The 20000-nt window shown below is 49.5% G+C and overlaps 2 protein-coding genes across 11 annotated transcripts in view; one reads left to right on the forward strand and one right to left on the reverse strand.

Annotated features, from left to right (window-relative positions):
• Positions 1 to 20000, reverse strand: part of LOC139381124 (protein tyrosine phosphatase receptor type Ea) — a 146896-nt gene that overhangs the window by 75959 nt on the left and 50937 nt on the right. For 9 of the 10 annotated variants that reach the window (XM_071124432.1, XM_071124426.1, XM_071124429.1 and 6 more), the window contains exon 2: positions 12162 to 12576. The exons of the other annotated variant lie outside the window; for it this stretch is intronic. The gene's annotated coding sequence lies outside the window, so the exon portion shown is untranslated. The remainder of the gene's footprint in view (positions 1 to 12161; positions 12577 to 20000) is intronic. 10 annotated transcript variants of the gene reach the window in all.
• LOC139381324 (uncharacterized) lies at positions 7907 to 8395 on the forward strand. The gene has a single exon (XM_071124775.1). The coding sequence runs from the start codon at positions 7907 to 7909 to the stop codon at positions 8393 to 8395; it is 489 nt and encodes a 162-aa protein (XP_070980876.1).

The following is a 20000-nucleotide window of genomic DNA, read 5'->3' on the forward strand; positions in this document are numbered from 1 at the left end:
ATCACAGCGGTCAGTACCACAGCAGTCAGTATCACAGCAGTCAGTACCACAGCAGTCAGTATCACAGCAGTCAGCAGTGAGCATCACAGCAGTCAGTACCACAGCAGTCAGTACCACAGCAGTCAGTACCACAGCAGTCAGTATCACAGCAGTCAGTACCACAGCAGTCAGTATCACAGCAGTCAGTATCACAGCAGTCAGTACCACAGCAGTCAGTACCACAGCAGTCAGTACCACAGCAGTCAGTGTCACAGCAGTCAGTACCACAGCAGTCAGTACCACAGCAGTCAGTACCACAGCAGTCAGTATCACAGCAGTCAGTATCACAGCAGTCAGTATCACAGCGGTCAGTACCACAGCGGTCAGTACCACAGCGGTCAGTACCACAGCGGTCAGTACCACAGCGGTCAGTATCACAGCGGTCAGTATCACAGCAGTCAGTATCACAGCAGTCAGTATCACAGCAGTCAGTACCACAGCAGTCAGCAGTGAGCATCACAGCAGTCAGTATCACAGTAGTCAGCAGTCAGTATCACAGCAGTCAGTAACACAGCAGTCAGCATCACAACAGTCAGCATCACAGCATTTCAGCAGTCAGCATCACAGCAGTCAGCATCACAGCAGTCAGCAGTCAGTATCACAGCAGTCAGCAGTCAGTACCATCATCTGGGACACTGACATTGTAGCTCAGGGTTTGACCTTGGCCCTATGGCTCCTGGCCCAGTGTGTGTGTTGGCTCCTGGCCCAGTGTGTGTGTGTGTGTGTGTGTGTGTGTGTGTGTGTGTGTGTGTGTGTGTCCATGGCATCAGGTTTCCAGCTCAATGGGATCAAAAACAAACATCTCCCTGAGAGACCATGCACACACACACACACACACACACACACACACTCCCTCCTCCTTCTTCCTCTTCCTCCACTAACCAGAGATCTGAAAGGATTTTCTGTGATAGATCAGAATGTGTGTCCTGCTGCACGCATCACATCCTGGAGAAGAGGAAGAGGGTTATCAGGCAGCTTCCCCCCTCAGACATCAGCCTGGGTCTGGCCAGACATCAGCCTGGGTCTGATCAGCATGTCAAACATCAGCCTGGGTCTGGTCACTATGTCAGACATCAGCCTGGGTCTGGTCAGACATCAGCCTGGGTCTGGTCAGTATGTCAGACATCAGCCTGGGTCTGGTCACTATGTCAGACATCAGCCTGGGTCTGGTCACTATGTCAGACATCAGCCTGGGTCTGGTAACTATGTCAGACATCAGCCTGGGTCTGGTCACTATGTCAGACATCAGCCTGGGTCTGGTCACTATGTCAGACATCAGCCTGGGTCTGGTCAGCATATCAGACATCAGCCTGGGTCTGGTCAGTATGTCAGACATCAGCCTGGGTCTGGTCACTATGTCAGACATCAGCCTGGGTCTGGTCACTATGTCAGACATCAGCCTGGGTCTGGTCACTATGTCAGACATCAGCCTGGGTCTGGTCACTATGTCAGACATCAGCCTGGGTCTGGTCAGCATATCAGACATCAGCCTGGGTCTGGTCACTATGTCAGACATCAGCCTGGGTCTGGTCACTATGTCAGACATCAGCCTGGGTCTGGTCACTATGTCAGACATCAGCCTGGTCTGGTCAGACATCAGCCTGGGTCTGGTCACTATGTCAGACATCAGCCTGGGTCTGGTCACTATGTCAGACATCAGCCTGGGTCTGGTCACTATGTCAGACATCAGCCTGGGTCTGGTCACTATGTCAGACATCAGCCTGGGTCTGGTCACTATGTCAGACATCAGCCTGGGTCTGGTCACTATGTCAGACATCAGCCTGGGTCTGGTCAGCATATCAGACATCAGCCTGGGTCTGGTCACTATGTCAGACATCAGCCTGGGTCTGGTCACTGTGTCAGACATCAGCCTGGGTCTGGTCACTATGTCAGACATCAGCCTGGGTCTGGTCACTATGTCAGACATCAGCCTGGGTCTGGTCAGCATATCAGACATCAGCCTGGGTCTGGTCACTATGTCAGACATCAGCCTGGGTCTGGTCACTATGTCAGACATCAGCCTGGGTCTGGTCACTATGTCAGACATCAGCCTGGGTCTGGTCACTATGTCAGACATCAGCCTGGGTCTGGTCACTATGTCAGACATCAGCCTGGGTCTGGTCACTATGTCAGACATCAGCCTGGGTCTGGTCAGCATATCAGACATCAGCCTGGGTCTGGTCACTATGTCAGACATCAGCCTGGGTCTGGTCAGCATATAAGCCTGGGTCTGGTCACTATGTCAGACATCAGCCTGGGTCTGGTCAGACATCAGCCTGGGTCTGGTCACTATGTCAGATATCAGCCTGGGTCTGGTCAGACATCAGCCTGGGTCTGGTCAGCATGTCAGACATCAGCCTGGGTCTGGTCACTATGTCAGACATCAGCCTGGGTCTGGTCACTATGTTAGACATCAGCCTGGGTCTGGTCACTATGTCAGACACACTGAAGCACCCAGGTCAGTCAGTCAGATAAAATGGGCAATAATGTCAGTCAGTCAGTCAGTCAGTCAGACAAAATGTTCCTTCTGCCCTCCCCCTGGTACTTCTGCCCTCCCCCGGGCCCTTCTGCCCTAATAACTGAGAATCTGTGACAACCACTGATACACACACACACACACACACACACACACACACACACACACACACACACACACACAAATACAGACTCAACCACACACACACACACACACACAAATACAGACTCAACCACACACATGCCCAGACCGGCAGACCGAGGAGCACTAACACGGGAGTGTGGTAGTGAGACTTCTGAGAGTAAATATTGAGTGAGTAATTACGGACTTGGTCTCCACGCATAACAAGAATGTGACAGCGGATTACGAGCGGTTGTGAATATACAAGTCACGTCTCTGTTTTACAGCCTGTTTACTGACTGCTTCCGACAGGCTGCTCTGAAGCTGATCACAGTGTTGTGACTGGAAAAATAAAGAGGAATATATATCTTATTAATGACCTGTTTAACTAGTAGAATATATAACTAACCCTCATATAACCACTGACTACCCTATTAATGACCTGTTTAACTAGTAGAATATATAACTAACCCTCATGTAACCACTACCCTATTAATGACATGTTTAACTAGAAGAATATATAAGGACTAAGGAGGCCTGCTGTACTAAGGAGGCCTTCTGTACTAAAGAGGCCTGCTGTACTGAGGCAGCTATACTAAGGAGGCCTGCTGTACTAAGGAGGCCTGCTGTACTAAGGAGGCCTGCAGTACTAAGGAGGCCTGCTATACAAGGGAGGCTGCTGTACTAAGGGGGCATGCTGTACTAAGGAGGCTGCTGTACTAAAGAGGCCTGCTGTAATAAGGAGGCTGCTGTACTAAGGGGGCCTGCTGTACTAAGGAGGATGCTGTACTAAGGAGGCCTGCTGTACTAAGGGGGCCTGCTGTACAAAGGAGGCCTGCTGTACTAAGGAGGCAGGTATACTAAGGAGGCCTGCTGTATTATGTAGGCAGGTATACTAAGGAGGCCTGCTGTACTAAGGAGGCTGCTGTACTAAGGAGGCCTGCTGTACTAAGGAGGCTGCTGTACTAAGGAGGCTGATGTACTAAGGGGGCCTGCTGTACTAAGGAGGCCTGCTGTACTAAGGAGGCAGGAATACTAAGGAGGCCTGCTGTACTAAGGAGGCAGGTATACTAAGGAGGCCTGCTATACTAAGGAGGCATGCTGTACTAAGGAGGCCTGCTGTACTAAGGAGGCATGCTGTACTAAGGAGGCCTGCTATACAAGGGAGGCTGCTGTACTAAGGGGGCATGCTGTACTAAGGAGGCTGCTGTACTAAAGAGGCCTGCTGTAATAAGGAGGCTGCTGTACTAAGGAGGATGCTGTACTAAGGAGGCCTGCTGTACTAAGGGGGCCTGCTGTACTAAGGAGGCCTGCTGTACTAAGGAGGCAGGTATACTAAGGAGGCCTGCTGTACTATGGAGGCAGGTATACTAAGGAGGCCTGCTGTACTAAGGAGGCTGCTGTACTAAGGAGGCCTGCTGTACTAAAGAGGCTGCTGTACTAAGGAGGCTGCTGTACTAAGGGGGCCTGCTCTACTAAGGAGGCCTGCTGTACTAAGGAGGCAGGTATACTAAGGAGGCCTGCTGTACTAAGGAGGCAGGTATACTAAGGAGGCCTGCTATACTAAGGAGGCATGCTGTACTAAGGAGGCCTGCTGTACTAAGGAGGCCTGCTGTACTAAGGAGGCCTGCTGTACTAAGGAGGCCTGCTGTACTAAGGAGGCCTGCTGTACTAAGGAGGCATGCTGTACTAAGGAGGCATGCTGTACTAAGGAGGCTGCTGTACTAAGGGGGCCTGCTGTACTAAGGAGGCATGCTGTACTAAGGACGCCTGCTGTACTAAGGAGGCCTGCTGTACTAAGGAGGCCTGCTGTACTAAGGAGGCAGGTATACTAAGGAGGCCTGCTGTACTAAGGAGGCAGGTATACTAAGGAGGCCTGCTGTACTAAGGAGGCTGCTGTACTAAGGAGGCTGCTGTACTAAGGGGGCCTGCTGTACTAAGGAGGCCTGCTTTACTAAGGAGGCCTGCTGTACTAAGGAGGCCTGCTGTACTAAGGAGGCTGCTGTACTAAGGGGGCCTGCTGTACTAAGGAGGCCTGCTGTACTAAGGAGGCCTGCTGTACTATGGATCTCAATAGCAACACTGTCTGATGTTCTGCTTTCATAAAAGTTCAACAATAGCAGTTGTTCTGAGAATGCTGTGTACCTGCAATACACACTGAGCGTACCCAACATTAGGTTGGTACCCAACACCTTCCTGATGTACCCAACATTACAAACACCTTCCTGATGTACCCATCATTACAAACACCTTCCTGATGTACCCAACATTACAAACACCTTCCTGATGTACCCAACATTACAAACACCTTCCTGATGTACCCAACATTACAAACACCTTCCTGATGTACCCAACATTACAAACACCTTCCTGATGTACCCAACATTACAAACACCTTCCTGATGTACCCAACATTACAAACACCTTCCTGATGTACCCAACATTACAAACACCTTCCTGATGTACCCAACATTACAAACACCTTCCTGATGTACCCAACATTACAAACACCTTCCTGATGTACCCAACATTACAAACACCTTCCTGATGTACCCAACATTACAAACACCTTCCTGATGTACCCAACATTACAAACACCTTCCTGATGTACCCAACATTACAAACACCTTCCTGATGTACCTACAATACACACTGAGCGTACCCAACATTAGGTTGGTACCCAACATTAGGTTGTTACCCAACATTAGGTTGGTACCCAACACCTTCCTAATATTGAGTTGCACCCCCTTTTTCCTTCAGGGAATGGACTCTACAAGGTGTCTAAAGCGTTCCACAGGGATGCTGGCCCATGTTGACTCCAACGCTTCCCACAGTTGTGTCAAGTTGTCTGGATGTGTTTTGGGTGGTGGATCGTTCTTGATGCACACACGGGGAAACTGTTGAGTGTCAAAAACCTTCAAACTTAAATATTTTGTCTTGCTCATTCACCCTCTGAAGGGCACACAATCCATGTCTCAATTGTCTCAAGGCTTTAAAATCCTTCTTTAACCCGACTCCTCCAGCTTCATCTACACTGATTGAAGTGGATTTAACAGGTAACATCAATAAGGGAACATATCTTTCACCTGGATTCACCTGGTCAGTCTCTGTCAGGGAAAGAACAGGGGTACCTAATGTTTTGTCCAATCAGCATCTAGGCTACAGTACATGTTACCTTTATTTAACTAGGTAAGTCGGTTAAGAACAAATTATTATTTACAATGACGGCCTATCGGGGAACAGTGGGGTTAACTGCCTTGTTCAGGGGCAGAAGGACAGATTTTTACCTTGTCAGCTCGGGGATTCAATCTTGCAACCTTTCAGTTAATGACCCAATGCTCTAAACACTAGGCTACCTGCCGCACACACACACACACACATGCACGCACGCACGCACGCACGCACGCACACACACACACACACACACACACACGCAGTAAGGAGTAGTTAACCAGACTATGATACTGCAACGCTATGCTGTTAACCACAATATTCTACCCAGCGTCAACCTGACACACATTTCACTTTCCAATCCTCTTTCTGAGCATCCGGGCCTCTGTACAGTGTGTAATGAACTCTGCATTGTTAAATTCACATGGTATAAGTCTGCTGATCAGGATCATTCTGGATCAGGCTGAATTCAACAGGAATTTGGGTCATTAAATGGGGCCTCTGACCTCACAGTGAGAAGCATTGTCCTCTCTCTTCTCAGCAGGGCCAAGGCATTTACACACACACACACGCGCGCAAACACACACACACACACGCAAACACACACACACACACACACATGCGCAAACACACACACACACACACACACACACACATGCGCAAACACACACACACACATACACACACACACACACACACACACATGCACAAACACACACACACACACACACACACACACACACACACACACATGCGCAAACACACACACACACACACACACACGCGCGCGCGCGCGCAAACACACACACAAGCGCAAACACACACACACACAAACACACACACATGCGCAAACACACACACACACACACACACATGCGCAAACACACACACACACACACACACTCGCACATGCGCAAACACACACCGTGTGCACGCACCCCCCACTGCAGTAAGGAGTAGTGACCACTATGAGTGGTAACCATTGTGTTGACCGGCCACTTGACAAACCCACTGGCCCCTTGGAGAGAGGAAGTACTGCATCCACTCCTCACTCTGAGACAAACGAGCCCTGAGACTGGCCTGTCAGGGAGGGGTGGGGTGTGACAGACAGCCCTGGAGGGAGGGCCCAGGACCAGCAGGACATCAGGAGGAGAGAGACAGAGGCCCAACAGGACATCAGGAGGAGAGAGACAGAGGTCCAGGACATCAGGAGGAGAGAGACAGAGACCCAACAGGACATCAGGAGGAGGGAGACAGAGACCCAGGACATCAGGAGGAGAGAGACAGAGACCCAGGACATCAGGAGGAGGGAGACAGAGACCCAGGACATCAGGAGGAGAGAGACAGAGGCCCAGGACATTAGGAGGAGGGAGACAGACGCCCAGGACATCAGGAGGAGGGAAACAGAGACCCAGGACATCAGGAGGAGGGAGACAGAGACCCAGGACATCAGGAGGAGAGAGACAGAGGCCCAACAGGACATCAGGAGGAGGGAGACAGAGACCCAGGACATCAGGAGGAGGGAGACAGAGGCCCAGGACCAGCAGGACATCAGGAGGAGAGAGACAGAGACCCAGCAGGACATCAGGAGGAGAGAGACAGAGACCCAGCAGGACATCGGGAGGAGGGAGACAGAGGCCCAGGACATCAGAAGGAGGGAGACAGAGACCCAGGACATCAGGAGGAGGGAGACAGAGGCCCAGGAAAAGCAGGACATCAGGAGGAGAGACCGAGGCCCAACATGACATCAGGAGGAGAGAGACAGAGGCCCAATACATCAGGAGGAGAGACAGAGGCCCAACAGGACATCAGGACGAGAGACCGAGGCCCAGGAAATGCAGGACATCAGGAGGAGAGAGACAGAGGCCCAATACATCAGGAGGAGAGACAGAGGCCCAACAGGACATCAGGAGGAGAGAGACAGAGGCCCAACAGGACATCAGGAGGAGAGAGACAGAGGCCCAGGAAAAGCATGACATCAGGAGGAGAGACAGAGGACCAGGACATCAGGACGAGAGACCGAGGCCCAGGAAATGCAGGACATCAGGGGGAGAGAGACAGAGGCCCAGGACATCAGGACAAGAGACCGAGGCCCAGGAAATGCAGGACTTCAGGGGGAGAGAGACAGAGGCCCAGCAGGACATCAGGAGGAGAGAGAAAGAGACCCAGGACATCAGGAGGAGAGAGACAGAGGCCCAGGACATTAGGAGGAGGGAGACAGACGCCCAGGACATCAGGAGGAGGGAAACAGAGACCCAGGACATCAGGAGGAGGGAGACAGAGACCCAGGACATCAGGAGGAGAGAGACAGAGGCCCAACAGGACATCAGGAGGAGGGAGACAGAGACCCAGGACATCAGGAGGAGGGAGACAGAGGCCCAGGACCAGCAGGACATCAGGAGGAGAGAGACAGAGACCCAGCAGGACATCAGGAGGAGAGAGACAGAGACCCAGCAGGACATCGGGAGGAGGGAGACAGAGGCCCAGGACATCAGAAGGAGGGAGACAGAGACCCAGGACATCAGGAGGAGGGAGACAGAGGCCCAGGAAAAGCAGGACATCAGGAGGAGAGACCGAGGCCCAACATGACATCAGGAGGAGAGAGACAGAGGCCCAATACATCAGGAGGAGAGACAGAGGCCCAACAGGACATCAGGACGAGAGACCGAGGCCCAGGAAATGCAGGACATCAGGAGGAGAGAGACAGAGGCCCAATACATCAGGAGGAGAGACAGAGGCCCAACAGGACATCAGGAGGAGAGAGACAGAGGCCCAACAGGACATCAGGAGGAGAGAGACAGAGGCCCAGGAAAAGCATGACATCAGGAGGAGAGACAGAGGACCAGGACATCAGGACGAGAGACCGAGGCCCAGGAAATGCAGGACATCAGGGGGAGAGAGACAGAGGCCCAGGACATCAGGACAAGAGACCGAGGCCCAGGAAATGCAGGACTTCAGGGGGAGAGAGACAGAGGCCCAGCAGGACATCAGGAGGAGAGAGAAAGAGACCCAGGACATCAGGAGGAGAGAGACAGAGGACCAGGACATCAGGAGGAGGCATGTACTTTTTCTGTCCCTGTCTCTGTCTCTGTCCCTGTCCATGTCTCTGTCCCTGTCCATGTCTCTGTCTCTGTCCCTGTCTCTGTCTCTGTCCCTGTCTCTGTCCATGTCTCTGTCCCTGTCTCTGTCCATGTCTCTGTCCATGTCTCTGTTCCTGTCTCTGTCTCTGTCCATGTCTCTGTCCCTGTCTCTGTTCCTGTCTCTGTCTCTACCTGGCTCTGTTCCAGTCTCTGTCCCTGTCTCTGTCTCTGTCTCTGTCCCTGTCTCTGTCTCTGTCTCTGTTCCTGTCTCTGTCCCTGTCTAAGTTTCTGTCTCTGTTCCTGTCCCTGTCTCTGTTCCTGTCTCCCTGTCCCTGTCGCTGTCGCTGTCCCTGTCTCTGTCTCTGTCCCTGTCTCTGTCCCTGTCTCTGTCCCTGTCTCTGTCCCTGTCTCTGTCTCTGTCCCTGTCCATGTCTCTGTCTCTGTTCCTGTCTCTGTCCCTGTCTCTGTTCCTGTCTCTGTTCCTGTCTCTGTCTCTGTCCCTGTCTCTGTTCCTGTCTCTGTCTCCCTGTCCCTGTCTCTGTCCCTGTCTCTGTCCATGTCCCTGTCTCTGTCCCTGTCTCTGTTCATGTCTCTGTTCATGTCTCTGTCCCTGTCCATGTCTCTCTGTCCCTGTCTCTGTTCCTGTCTCTGTCTCTGTCCCTGTCTCTGTTCCTGTCTCTGTCTCCCTGTCCCTGTCTCTGTCCCTGTCTCTGTCCATGTCCCTGTCTCTGTCCCTGTCTCTGTCCCTGTCTCTGTTCATGTCTCTGTTCATGTCTCTGTCCCTGTCCATGTCTCTCTGTCTCTGTCTCTGTTCCTGTCTCTGTTCCTGTCTCTGTCTCTGTCCATGTCTCTGTCCCTGTCTCTGTTCATGTCTCTGTTCATGTCTCTGTTCATGTCTCTGTCCCTGTCCATGTCTCTCTGTCTCTGTCCCTGTCCCTGTCTCTGCCCATGTCTCTCTGTCTCTGTCTCTGTCTCTGTCTCTCTTTCTCCCCCATCGTCCCTCCCTCACCCCTCTGTTTTAATATCTATAGTATATCACAGTCAGTAAACACACACACAGACACACACACAAAACAAACACACACGCACACAGAGAGACACACACAGACACACACACACAAAACAAACACACACACAGACACACACACAAAACAAACACACACACACAGACACAAACACACACACACTGAGGTGAGACAGATTGCAGAACAACATTGGGATGAAATCCATTTAAGGCAGTGTGTCCAATCCAATCTAACCGTGTATCTGTTCTGCAGAATGAATTACATTTCATTTCCTCTTCTCTCCCCGACCACCGTGTTCCTGACAGAGACGTTTCGTATTACACACGAGGCAGATCAGTCTGTAAACACGTTAAATGTCACAAAATGTTAACGCGATGGAAATGTTCCCGGGAATGTAAACAGGAAGACGTTATTTAAAATGTATACTTCTTACACACGCTGTTATAAATGATTAAGAACAAAGTCACAAGTTAAACATCTCGTATGTTCTCAGTCAAATCCAAAGTAGTTACCTGACTAACTACCTGTGTAACTATCTGGAATAGTATACTTGGTTTATTATTAGGACTTTAACCATAGAAATAAACAACTTTTAACCTTTTTCCTCCCCAATGTCGTGACATCTAATTGGTAGTTACAGCCTTGTCCCATCGCTGCACTGCCTCTTGACACATCGCTTCCACCGGAAGCCAGCCGCACCGATGTGTCGGAGGAAACACAGTCCTGCTGGCAACCGAAGTCAGATTGCAGGCTCCCGGCCAGCCACAAGGAGTCGCTAGATCACGATGGGACAAGGAAATCCCGGCCCAGCCCAAACCCTCTCGTAACCCGGAATAAACTGGGACAATTGTGCCCCACCACATGGGTCTCCCGGTCACGGCCGGCTGTGACACAGCCTGGGATAGAACCCGGGTCTGTAGTGACGCCTCACTGCAACGCAGTGCTTTAGACCGCTGTGCCACTGGAGAGGCAGAAATAAATGGAATATATTTACAGTATATGGTTACAACAACACTACAGTAACTGTTCTCAGAGATATGTCATTTCCTGTACTGTCAGTTTCCTCTACAAAAACCAAAGGAAACTCCAGCATAAGGAACTATCTGACCACTAGTCTTGGTAACCGTGGTGATACAGTAGTGTTCCCACTATGCAGAGAGATAACTATCTGACCACTAGCCTTGGTAACCATGGTAGCATTCCCACTATGCAGAGAGATAACTATCTGACCACTAGCCTCGGTAACCATGGTGATACAGTAGTGTTCCCACTATGCAGAGAGATAACTATTTGACCACTAGCCTCGGTAACCATGGTGATACAGTAGTGTTCCCACTATGCAGAGAGAAAACGATCTGACCACTAGTCTTGGTAACCATGGTGATACAGTTGTGTTCCCACAATGCAGAGAGATAACTATCTGACCACTAGCCTCGGTAACCATGGCAGCATTCCCACTATGCAGAGAGACACTATGAGGAATGATCAGCACCAACTCACAACATTTCAGAATCTGTAGTTCATTTTGTAGAGAGGAACTTATGATAAAGAGCTATTCAGACACTCTTGGTAGGACAATAGATGTTTGCTAGCCTGGTCTCAGATCAGTCTGTGTGTTTGCTTACTCCAATAGAAGTTTACTAGCCTGGTCCCAGATCAGTCTGTGTGTTTGCTTTACACCAATAGATGTTTGCTAGCCTGGTCCCAGATCAGTCTGTGTGTTTGCTTTACTCCAATGGAAGTTTGCTAGCCTGGTCCCAGATCAGGCTGTGTGTTTGCTTTACTCCAATGGAAGTTTGCTAGCCTGGTCCCAGATCAGGCTGTGTGTTTGCATTACTCCAATGGAAGTTTGCTAGTCTGGTCCCAGATCAGTCTGTCAAGCCAAACATGGCGTGATAATTCTATAAGGTATAGGCAAAAAACAGACTGGCACCAAGGCTAGAGGTTTGCTTTAAAAAAGGCTAGAGGTTTGCTTTAAAAAATATTTAGAGGGAATGTTATGGACAGGTCCTGGACCAGATGTTATGGACAGGTCCTGGACCAGATGTTATGGACAGTATCTGGACCAGCAGGGTTTAGAGGGGAGGTTATGGACAGGTCCTGGACCAGATGTTATGGACAGGTCCTGGACCAGATGTTATGGACAGGTCCTGGACCAGATGTTATGGACAGTACCTGGACCAGATGTTATGGACAGTACCTGGACCAGATGTTATGGACAGGTCCTGGACCAGATGTTAAGGACAGTACCTGGACCAGCAGGGATTCACAGCGTGCTGTTTCTTCTGTTCCTTCTTCTTCTCAGATCCATAACAGCCTGTTTGGTCCTGGATTGGTTCAGTCAGTGGTCACATTTCTCTGATGTCTGATGTGGGTCTCTAGAGGTGGGTCTCCTGGTCCTCAGCTAGGGGGAGGGGGTTGAGTTCCGGCCTCACAGCCCAGGGAGGAGAGAGGCTCAGTGGGTAGCTGCTGTCTCTGTGTCCCTCTGTCCAGGCTTGCGGCAAGGTGTGTGTGAGAGGAGTGAGCCAGGCAGAGACACACTCGCTGCTCCACAATCCAGCTCTCCGGGCAGGTTCACACTATATCCACCCTGCACACACAGCTCTTAAAGGGATGGTCAACCACCTTTATTACAGGAGCCGCTCTTAAAGGGATGGTCAACCACCTATATTACAGGGATAGAGAGAAAGAGAGGGAGAGAAAAGAGGAGAGGATGTCAGGACATTTAATTATGTGGCTTTGATAGGAAAACAAGAAGAGGGAGAGGAGGATGAGAGGAGGAGGGGGGATGAGGGGAGGATGAGAGGAGGAGGGAAGGAGGAGGAGAGGAGGAGAGGGGGATGGGGGGGGAGAGGAGGAGGGGAGGAGAGGAGGAGAGGAGGAGAGGGGGATGAGAGAAGGGGGATAAGAGGAGGAGAGGAGGAGGAGAGGGGGATGAAAGGATGAGAGGAGGAGGGGAGGAGGAGGAGAATGAGAGGGGGATGGGAGGAGGAGGGGAGGAGAGGAGGAGGAGAGGGGGATGAGAGGAGGAGAGGAGGAGGAGATGGGGATGAGAGGGGGATGAGAGGAGGAGAGGAGGAGGAGAGGATGTCAGACATTTCATTATGTGGCTTTTATAGAAAAAGGAGGAGGAGGAGAGGTTCCTCCTGTCGTCCTAATGGATGCCACAGTAAACAGGGAGCAGCACACTGCTAACAAGGCTTCTCTGCTGCCCTAAACAGAACCATTTAAAATGCCACATAATATGAAGAGACCCAATGAACCCCTTCCGGGTCATTTTAGTGAGGGAAGAGGAGCCCCTAAAGGGGAATGGGGTGCCTGGCGTGTGATGTCATGACTATGTCATAACGTCTCAGTGGGAGTTGAACCCTTCTAAGCCGTACTGTTTGGTTCATTCCATACAGCTCCATGAAAGAGACATGAATTAAAAGGAGATTAAGAAGAAGCCCAGAGGTGAAAGATAAAGTAGAACAGTTTAATAATGGACCCAAGTGGTGCCAAAAACAACAACAAGTAGAATAGTACCAGTCATGTGGAGGAACCATCACTACTAATTCTCCTGATATATAATAGTACCAGGCACGTAGAGGAACCATCACTACTAATTCTCCTGATATATAATAGTACCAGTCATGTAGAGGAACCATCACTACTAATTCTCCTGATATATAATAGTACCAGTCATGTAGAGGAACCATCACTACTAATTCTCCTGATATATAATAGTACCAGTCATGAGGAGGAAGTCCTTCCCATCACTACTAATTCTCCTGATATATAATAGTACCAGTCATGTAGAGGAACCATCACTACTAATTCTCCTGATATATAATAGTACCAGTCATGTAGAGGAACCATCACTACTAATTCTCCTGATATATATATATATATAATAGTACCAGTCATGTAGAGGAACCATCACTACTAATTCTCCTGATATATAATAGTACCAGTCATGTAGAGGAACCATCACTACTAATTCTCCTGATATATAATAGTACCAGTCATGTAGAGGAACCATCACTACTAATTCTCCTGATATATAATAGTACCAGTCATGTAGAGGAACCATCACTACTAATTCTCCTGATATATAATAGTACCAGTCATGTAGAGGAACCATCACTACTAATTCTCCTGATATATAATAGTACCAGTCATGTAGAGGAACCATCACTACTAATTCTCCTGATATATAATAGTACCAGTCATGTAGAGGAACTATCACTACTAATTCTCCTGATATATAATAGTACCAGTCATGTAGAGGAACCATCACTACTAATTCTCCTGATATATATATATATATAATAGTACCAGTCATGTAGAGGAACCATCACTACTAATTCTCCTGATATATATATATATATAATAGTACCAGTCATGTAGAGGAACCATCACTACTAATTCTCCTGATATATAATAGTACCAGTCATGAGGAGGAAGTCCTTCCCATCACTACTAATTCTCCTGATATATAATAGTACCAGTCATGTAGAGGAACCATCACTACTAATTCTCCTGATATATAATAGTACCAGTCATGTAGAGGAACCATCACTACTAATTCTCCTGATATATATATATATATAATAGTACCAGTCATGTAGAGGAACCATCACTACTAATTCTCCTGATATATAATAGTACCAGTCATGTAGAGGAACCATCACTACTAATTCTCCTGATATATAATAGTACCAGTCATGTAGAGGAACCATCACTACTAATTCTCCTGATATATAATAGTACCAGTCATGTAGAGGAACCATCACTACTAATTCTCCTGATATATAATAGTACCAGTCATGTAGAGGAACCATCACTACTAATTCTCCTGATATATAATAGTACCAGTCATGTAGAGGAACCATCACTACTAATTCTCCTGATATATAATAGTACCAGTCATGTAGAGGAACCATCACTACTAATTCTCCTGATATATAATAGTACCAGTCATGTAGAGGAACCATCACTACTAATTCTCCTGATATATAATAGTACCAGTCATGTAGAGGAACCATCACTACTAATTCTCCTGATATATAATAGTACCAGTCATGTAGAGGAAGTAAATTCTGCGGCCCAAAAAGATGAGTAATTTAATAGAGCATCTTTTCCTCCCAGATCTGATCCCAGATCTGTGTCTCAGTCAGTATGAATCCTCTTTATATTTCATTACCACTATATTTAGTCTGATCCCAGATCAGTGTTAGATGTGTAGCTGAATACATTTACTGACTGAAACAGACTCTGTGAACCAAAGTCTACTTCTAGCAGGTTTCAGATGTTAGCTTTTCTACCCAGTTGGTTTTAAAATGATTATCCTGTATGAAACACACACACACACACACACACACACACACACACACACACACACACACACACACACACACACACACACACACAATCTATATGGAGAAACTGTTGCTGTGTGATATGCCAAGTAATATAATCTCTTAAAACCCTAGGGGGATATCTAGCTTGAATATATGAGAGAGGAACATGGAGAGCAGGGCAGGCGTGAGGGAGGGAGAAGGGGAGAATGTGCTGGTGTGGGTGTGAGAAAAGGAGGGAGTCATAAGAGGGGGAGAGGAAGGAAGTCAGAGAGGAGCAGAACGAATCTACCTGGAAAGAACACCGTGGAAAGGCAAAGATTCTGAGAGAGAACGCTTGCGAAATTCCGAGGTTCCGTGGTTGCTACGGTGACGGTCTGTTGGCTAGCCGAGCAGGGGAGGGAGGGTACTGATCCTAGGGGGACTGTTACCATGGACAATGGCTGTTTCTGATGGGGAGATATGTAGTAGTGATCAGGGGAGGGAGGGGGGGGATTGATAGTTACATCACGCTATATTATTTGTCGATGATTTATATTAATATTTGAAACCCAAGTATTTATTTTGTATTGATTATTTGCTACTGTAGGTATCGTTAGCTAACGTTAGTCGGCTGTACCTGCGCCAAAACTTTTCATCGTATAGCTAGCCCGGTTCTCCATCTTCTATTTAAATGGTGAGCCAACGTGTCTTCACGTTACCACAGTACATATAGAATCACTATACATTTCACAGTCTGTGACAGCGGCTGTCCTATCTGGAGTCAAAGAGGTGTGTCTCTCCTGTTTCAGCTCAAGAGGTGTGTCTCTTCAGTCCTGTTTCAGCTCAAGAGGTGTGTCTCTCCAGTCCTGTTTCAGCTCAAGAAGTGTGTCTCTCCAGTCCTGTTTCAGCTCAAGAGGTGTGTCTCTCCAGTCCTGTTTCAGCTCAAGAGGTAAAGGTGTGAAGGTGTGAAAATGCTGCTCCATCAAACCAGGATGACAACAGAACAGACCTCTGTAACCTCTAAACAGCAGACGACAGACCGAACACTGACTGCTGACTGGGACACTTTCTCTCTGCAAGAACAGATCTCATTACAGGGGTCACCAAGCAAGACCCACTAACAGCATGGTTTTGTTGGGCTGTGTGTGTGTGTGTGTGTGTGTGTGTGTGTGTGTGTGTGTGTGTGTGTGTGTGTGTGTGTGTGTGTGTGTGTGTGTGTGTGTGTGTGTGTGTGTGTGTGTGTGTAGGTGTATGCAGGTGTGTGTATGTGTGCGTGCGTGTGTGAATGTGAAAGAGACAGGAGAGCTGACAGAGTGACAGTGTAGTCCTAGGATGTGCGTCCCAATTGGAAGCCCATCCCCCAGAACTCTAGTCCAGAACAGGACACTACATCAGGAACGGCAGCCCATCCCCCAGAACTCTAGTCCAGAACAGGACACTACATCAGGAACGGCAGCCCATCCCCCAGAACCCTGGTCCAGAACAGGACACTACATCAGGATAGGTACCGTCTGGGACTCAGCCTTCGTCATCGAGGCCGTGATGAACTGGTGCAGGTATTAAAAGCCTCTGTCTCTCAGGAGGACTACAGAGTTATTATCGGAGTTAATCAGGTGGCAGTGACATGACATCTACCCAGACATACATCACACAGACCTAGATACTCGAAGATGGTGAGCTGACACACAGACAGCCAATGGAAAATGAGCTGAGACACAGACAGCCAATGGAAAAAGAGCTGACACACAGCCAGCCAATGGGATATGAGCATAAAGTATTATGCTATATTAACTAACAGACACAAGGATGTCACTTGACTTCATTCATCCAGCATCAGCCAATAGGAATCAGGATTTCTATCTGATCTGTCCACGAGAGAGCTGTGTTACTGAGGAGAGGAAGCTGAGCATCAGTCCAGCAGAGAGCTGTGTTACTGAGGAGGGGAGGATGAGGAGGCAGTCAGCCACAGCAGAGAGCTGTGTTACTGAGGAGGGGAGATGAGGAGGCAGTCAGCCACAGCAGAGAGCTGTGTTACTGAGGAGGGGAGATGAGGAGGCAGTCAGCCACAGCAGAGAGCTGTGTTACTGAGGAGGGGAGATGAGGAGGCAGTCAGCCACAGCAGAGAGCTGTGTTACTGAGGAGGGGAGATGAGGAGGCAGTCAGCCACAGCAGAGAGCTGTGTTACTGAGGAGGGGAGATGAGGAGGCAGTCAGCCACAGCAGAGAGCTGTGTTACTGAGGAGGGGAGATGAGGAGGCAGTCAGCCACAGCAGAGAGCTGTGTTACTGAGGAGGGGAGATGAGGAGGCAGTCAGCCACAGCAGAGAGCTGTGTTACTGAGGAGGGGAGGATTAGGAGGCAGTCAGCCACAGCAGAGAGCTGTGTTACTGAGGAGGGGAGGATGAGGAGGCAGTCAGCCACAGCAGAGAGCTGTGTTACTGAGGAGGGGAGGATGAGGAGGCAGTCAGCCACAGCAGAGAGCTGTGTTACTGAGGAGGGGAGGATTAGGAGGTAGTCAGCCACAGCAGAGAGCTGTGTTACTGAGGAGGGGAGGATGAGGAGGCAGTCAGCCACAGCAGAGAGCTGTGTTACTGAGGAGAGGAAGCTGAGCATCAGCCCAGCAGAGAGCTGTGTTACTGAGGATGGGAGGATGAGGAGGCAGTCAGCCACAGCAGATAGCTGTGTTACTGAGGAGTGGAGGAAGAGGAGGCAGTCAGCCACAGCAGAGGAAGTCATTATTGACACACTCCGTGTATCCGTTACAACAGTTAACTGAGCTGAGAGACTCAACAGCAGCCTGTAGATCAGGTATCAGGGCCGTGGATCCACACAACTCTATATATTCCTGATAACATGTATTTCTTGACAATACAGGCAATGCATCATAGCATTGGACGACGGAACCAACTGAGACATATGATATTCTGTCTCCCTGTCCAACACTGTCTCAGCTGTCTCCCCGTCCAACACTGTCTCAGCTGTATCCCTGTCCAACACTGTCTCAGCTGTATCCCTGTCCAACACTGTCTCCCTGTCCAACACTGTCTCCCTTTCCAACAGTGTCTCTCAGCTGTATCCCTGTCCAACACTGTCTCTCAGCTGTCTCCCTGTCCAACACTGTCTCAGCTGTCTCCCTGTCCAACACTGTCTCAGCTGTATCCCTGTCCAACACTGTCTCCCTGTCCAACAGTGTCTCTCAGCTGTATCCCTGTCCAACACTGTCTCAGCTGTATCCCTGTCCAACACTGTCTCTCAGCTGTATCCCTGTCCAACACTGTCTCAGCTGTATCCCTGTCCAACAATGTCTCTCAGCTGTATCCCTGTCCAACACTGTCTCCCTGTCCAACACTGTCTCCCTGTCCAACACTGTCTCAGCTGTATCTCTGTCCAACACTGTCTCTCAGCTGTATCTCTGTCCAACACTGTCTCTCAGCTGTATCCCTGTCCAACACTGTCTCTCAGCTGTATCTCTGTCCAACACTGTCTGTCAGCTGTATCCCTGTCCAACACTGTCTCAGCTGTATCCCTGTCCAACACTGTCTCAGCTGTCTCCCTGTCCAACACTGTCTCAGCTGTATCCCTGTCCAACACTGTATCCCTGTCCAACACTGTCTCAGCTGTCTCCCTGTCCAACACTGTATCCCTGTCCAACACTGTCTCAGCTGTCTCCCTGTCCAACACTGTCTCAGCTGTATCTCTGTCCAACACTGTATCCCTGTCGTATCCCTGTCCAACACTGTCTCAGCTGTCTCCCTGTCCAACACTGTCTCCCTGTCCAACACTGTATCCCTGTCCAACACTGTCTCAGCTGTCTCCCTGTCCAACACTGTCTCCCTGTCCAACACTGTCTCAGCTGTATCTCTGTCCAACACTGTCTCAGCTGTCTCCCTGTCCAACACTGTCTCCCTGTCCAACACTGTATCCCTGTCCAACACTGTCTCAGCTGTCTCCCTGTCCAACACTGTCTCCCTGTCCAACACTGTCTCAGCTGTATCCCTGTCCAACACTGTCTCTCAGCTGTCTCCCTGTCCAACACTGTCTCAGCTGTCTCCCTGTCCAACACTGTCTCAGCTGTATCCCTGTCCAACACTGTCTCCCTGTCCAACAGTGTCTCTCAGCTGTATCCCTGTCCAACACTGTCTCAGCTGTATCCCTGTCCAACACTGTCTCTCAGCTGTATCCCTGTCCAACACTGTCTCTCAGCTGTATCCCTGTCCAACACTGTCTCCCTGTCCAACAATGTCTCCCTGTCCAACACTGTCTCAGCTGTATCTCTGTCCAACACTGTCTCTCAGCTGTATCTCTGTCCAACACTGTCTCTCAGCTGTATCCCTGTCCAACACTGTCTCTCAGCTGTATCTCTGTCCAACACTGTCTCTCAGCTGTATCCCTGTCCAACACTGTCTCAGCTGTATCCCTGTCCAACACTGTCTCAGCTGTCTCCCTGTCCAACACTGTCTCAGCTGTATCCCTGTCCAACACTGTATCCCTGTCCAACACTGTCTCTCAGCTGTATCCCTGTCCAACACTGTCTCAGCTGTATCTCTGTCCAACACTGTATCCCTGTCCAACACTGTCTCAGCTGTCTCCCTGTCCAACACTGTATCCCTGTCCAACACTGTCTCAGCTGTCTCCCTGTCCAACACTGTCTCCCTGTCCAACACTGTCTCCCTGTCCAACACTGTCTCCGCTGTATCCCTGTCCAACAGTGTCTCAGCTGTATCCCTGTCCAACACCGTCTCTCAGCTGTATCCCTGTCCAACACCGTCT

The sequence above is a fragment of the Oncorhynchus clarkii genome, chromosome 23 (genome assembly GCF_045791955.1).
Source record: "Oncorhynchus clarkii lewisi isolate Uvic-CL-2024 chromosome 23, UVic_Ocla_1.0, whole genome shotgun sequence".
In the NCBI taxonomy this organism is placed as follows: domain Eukaryota; kingdom Metazoa; phylum Chordata; class Actinopteri; order Salmoniformes; family Salmonidae; genus Oncorhynchus; species Oncorhynchus clarkii.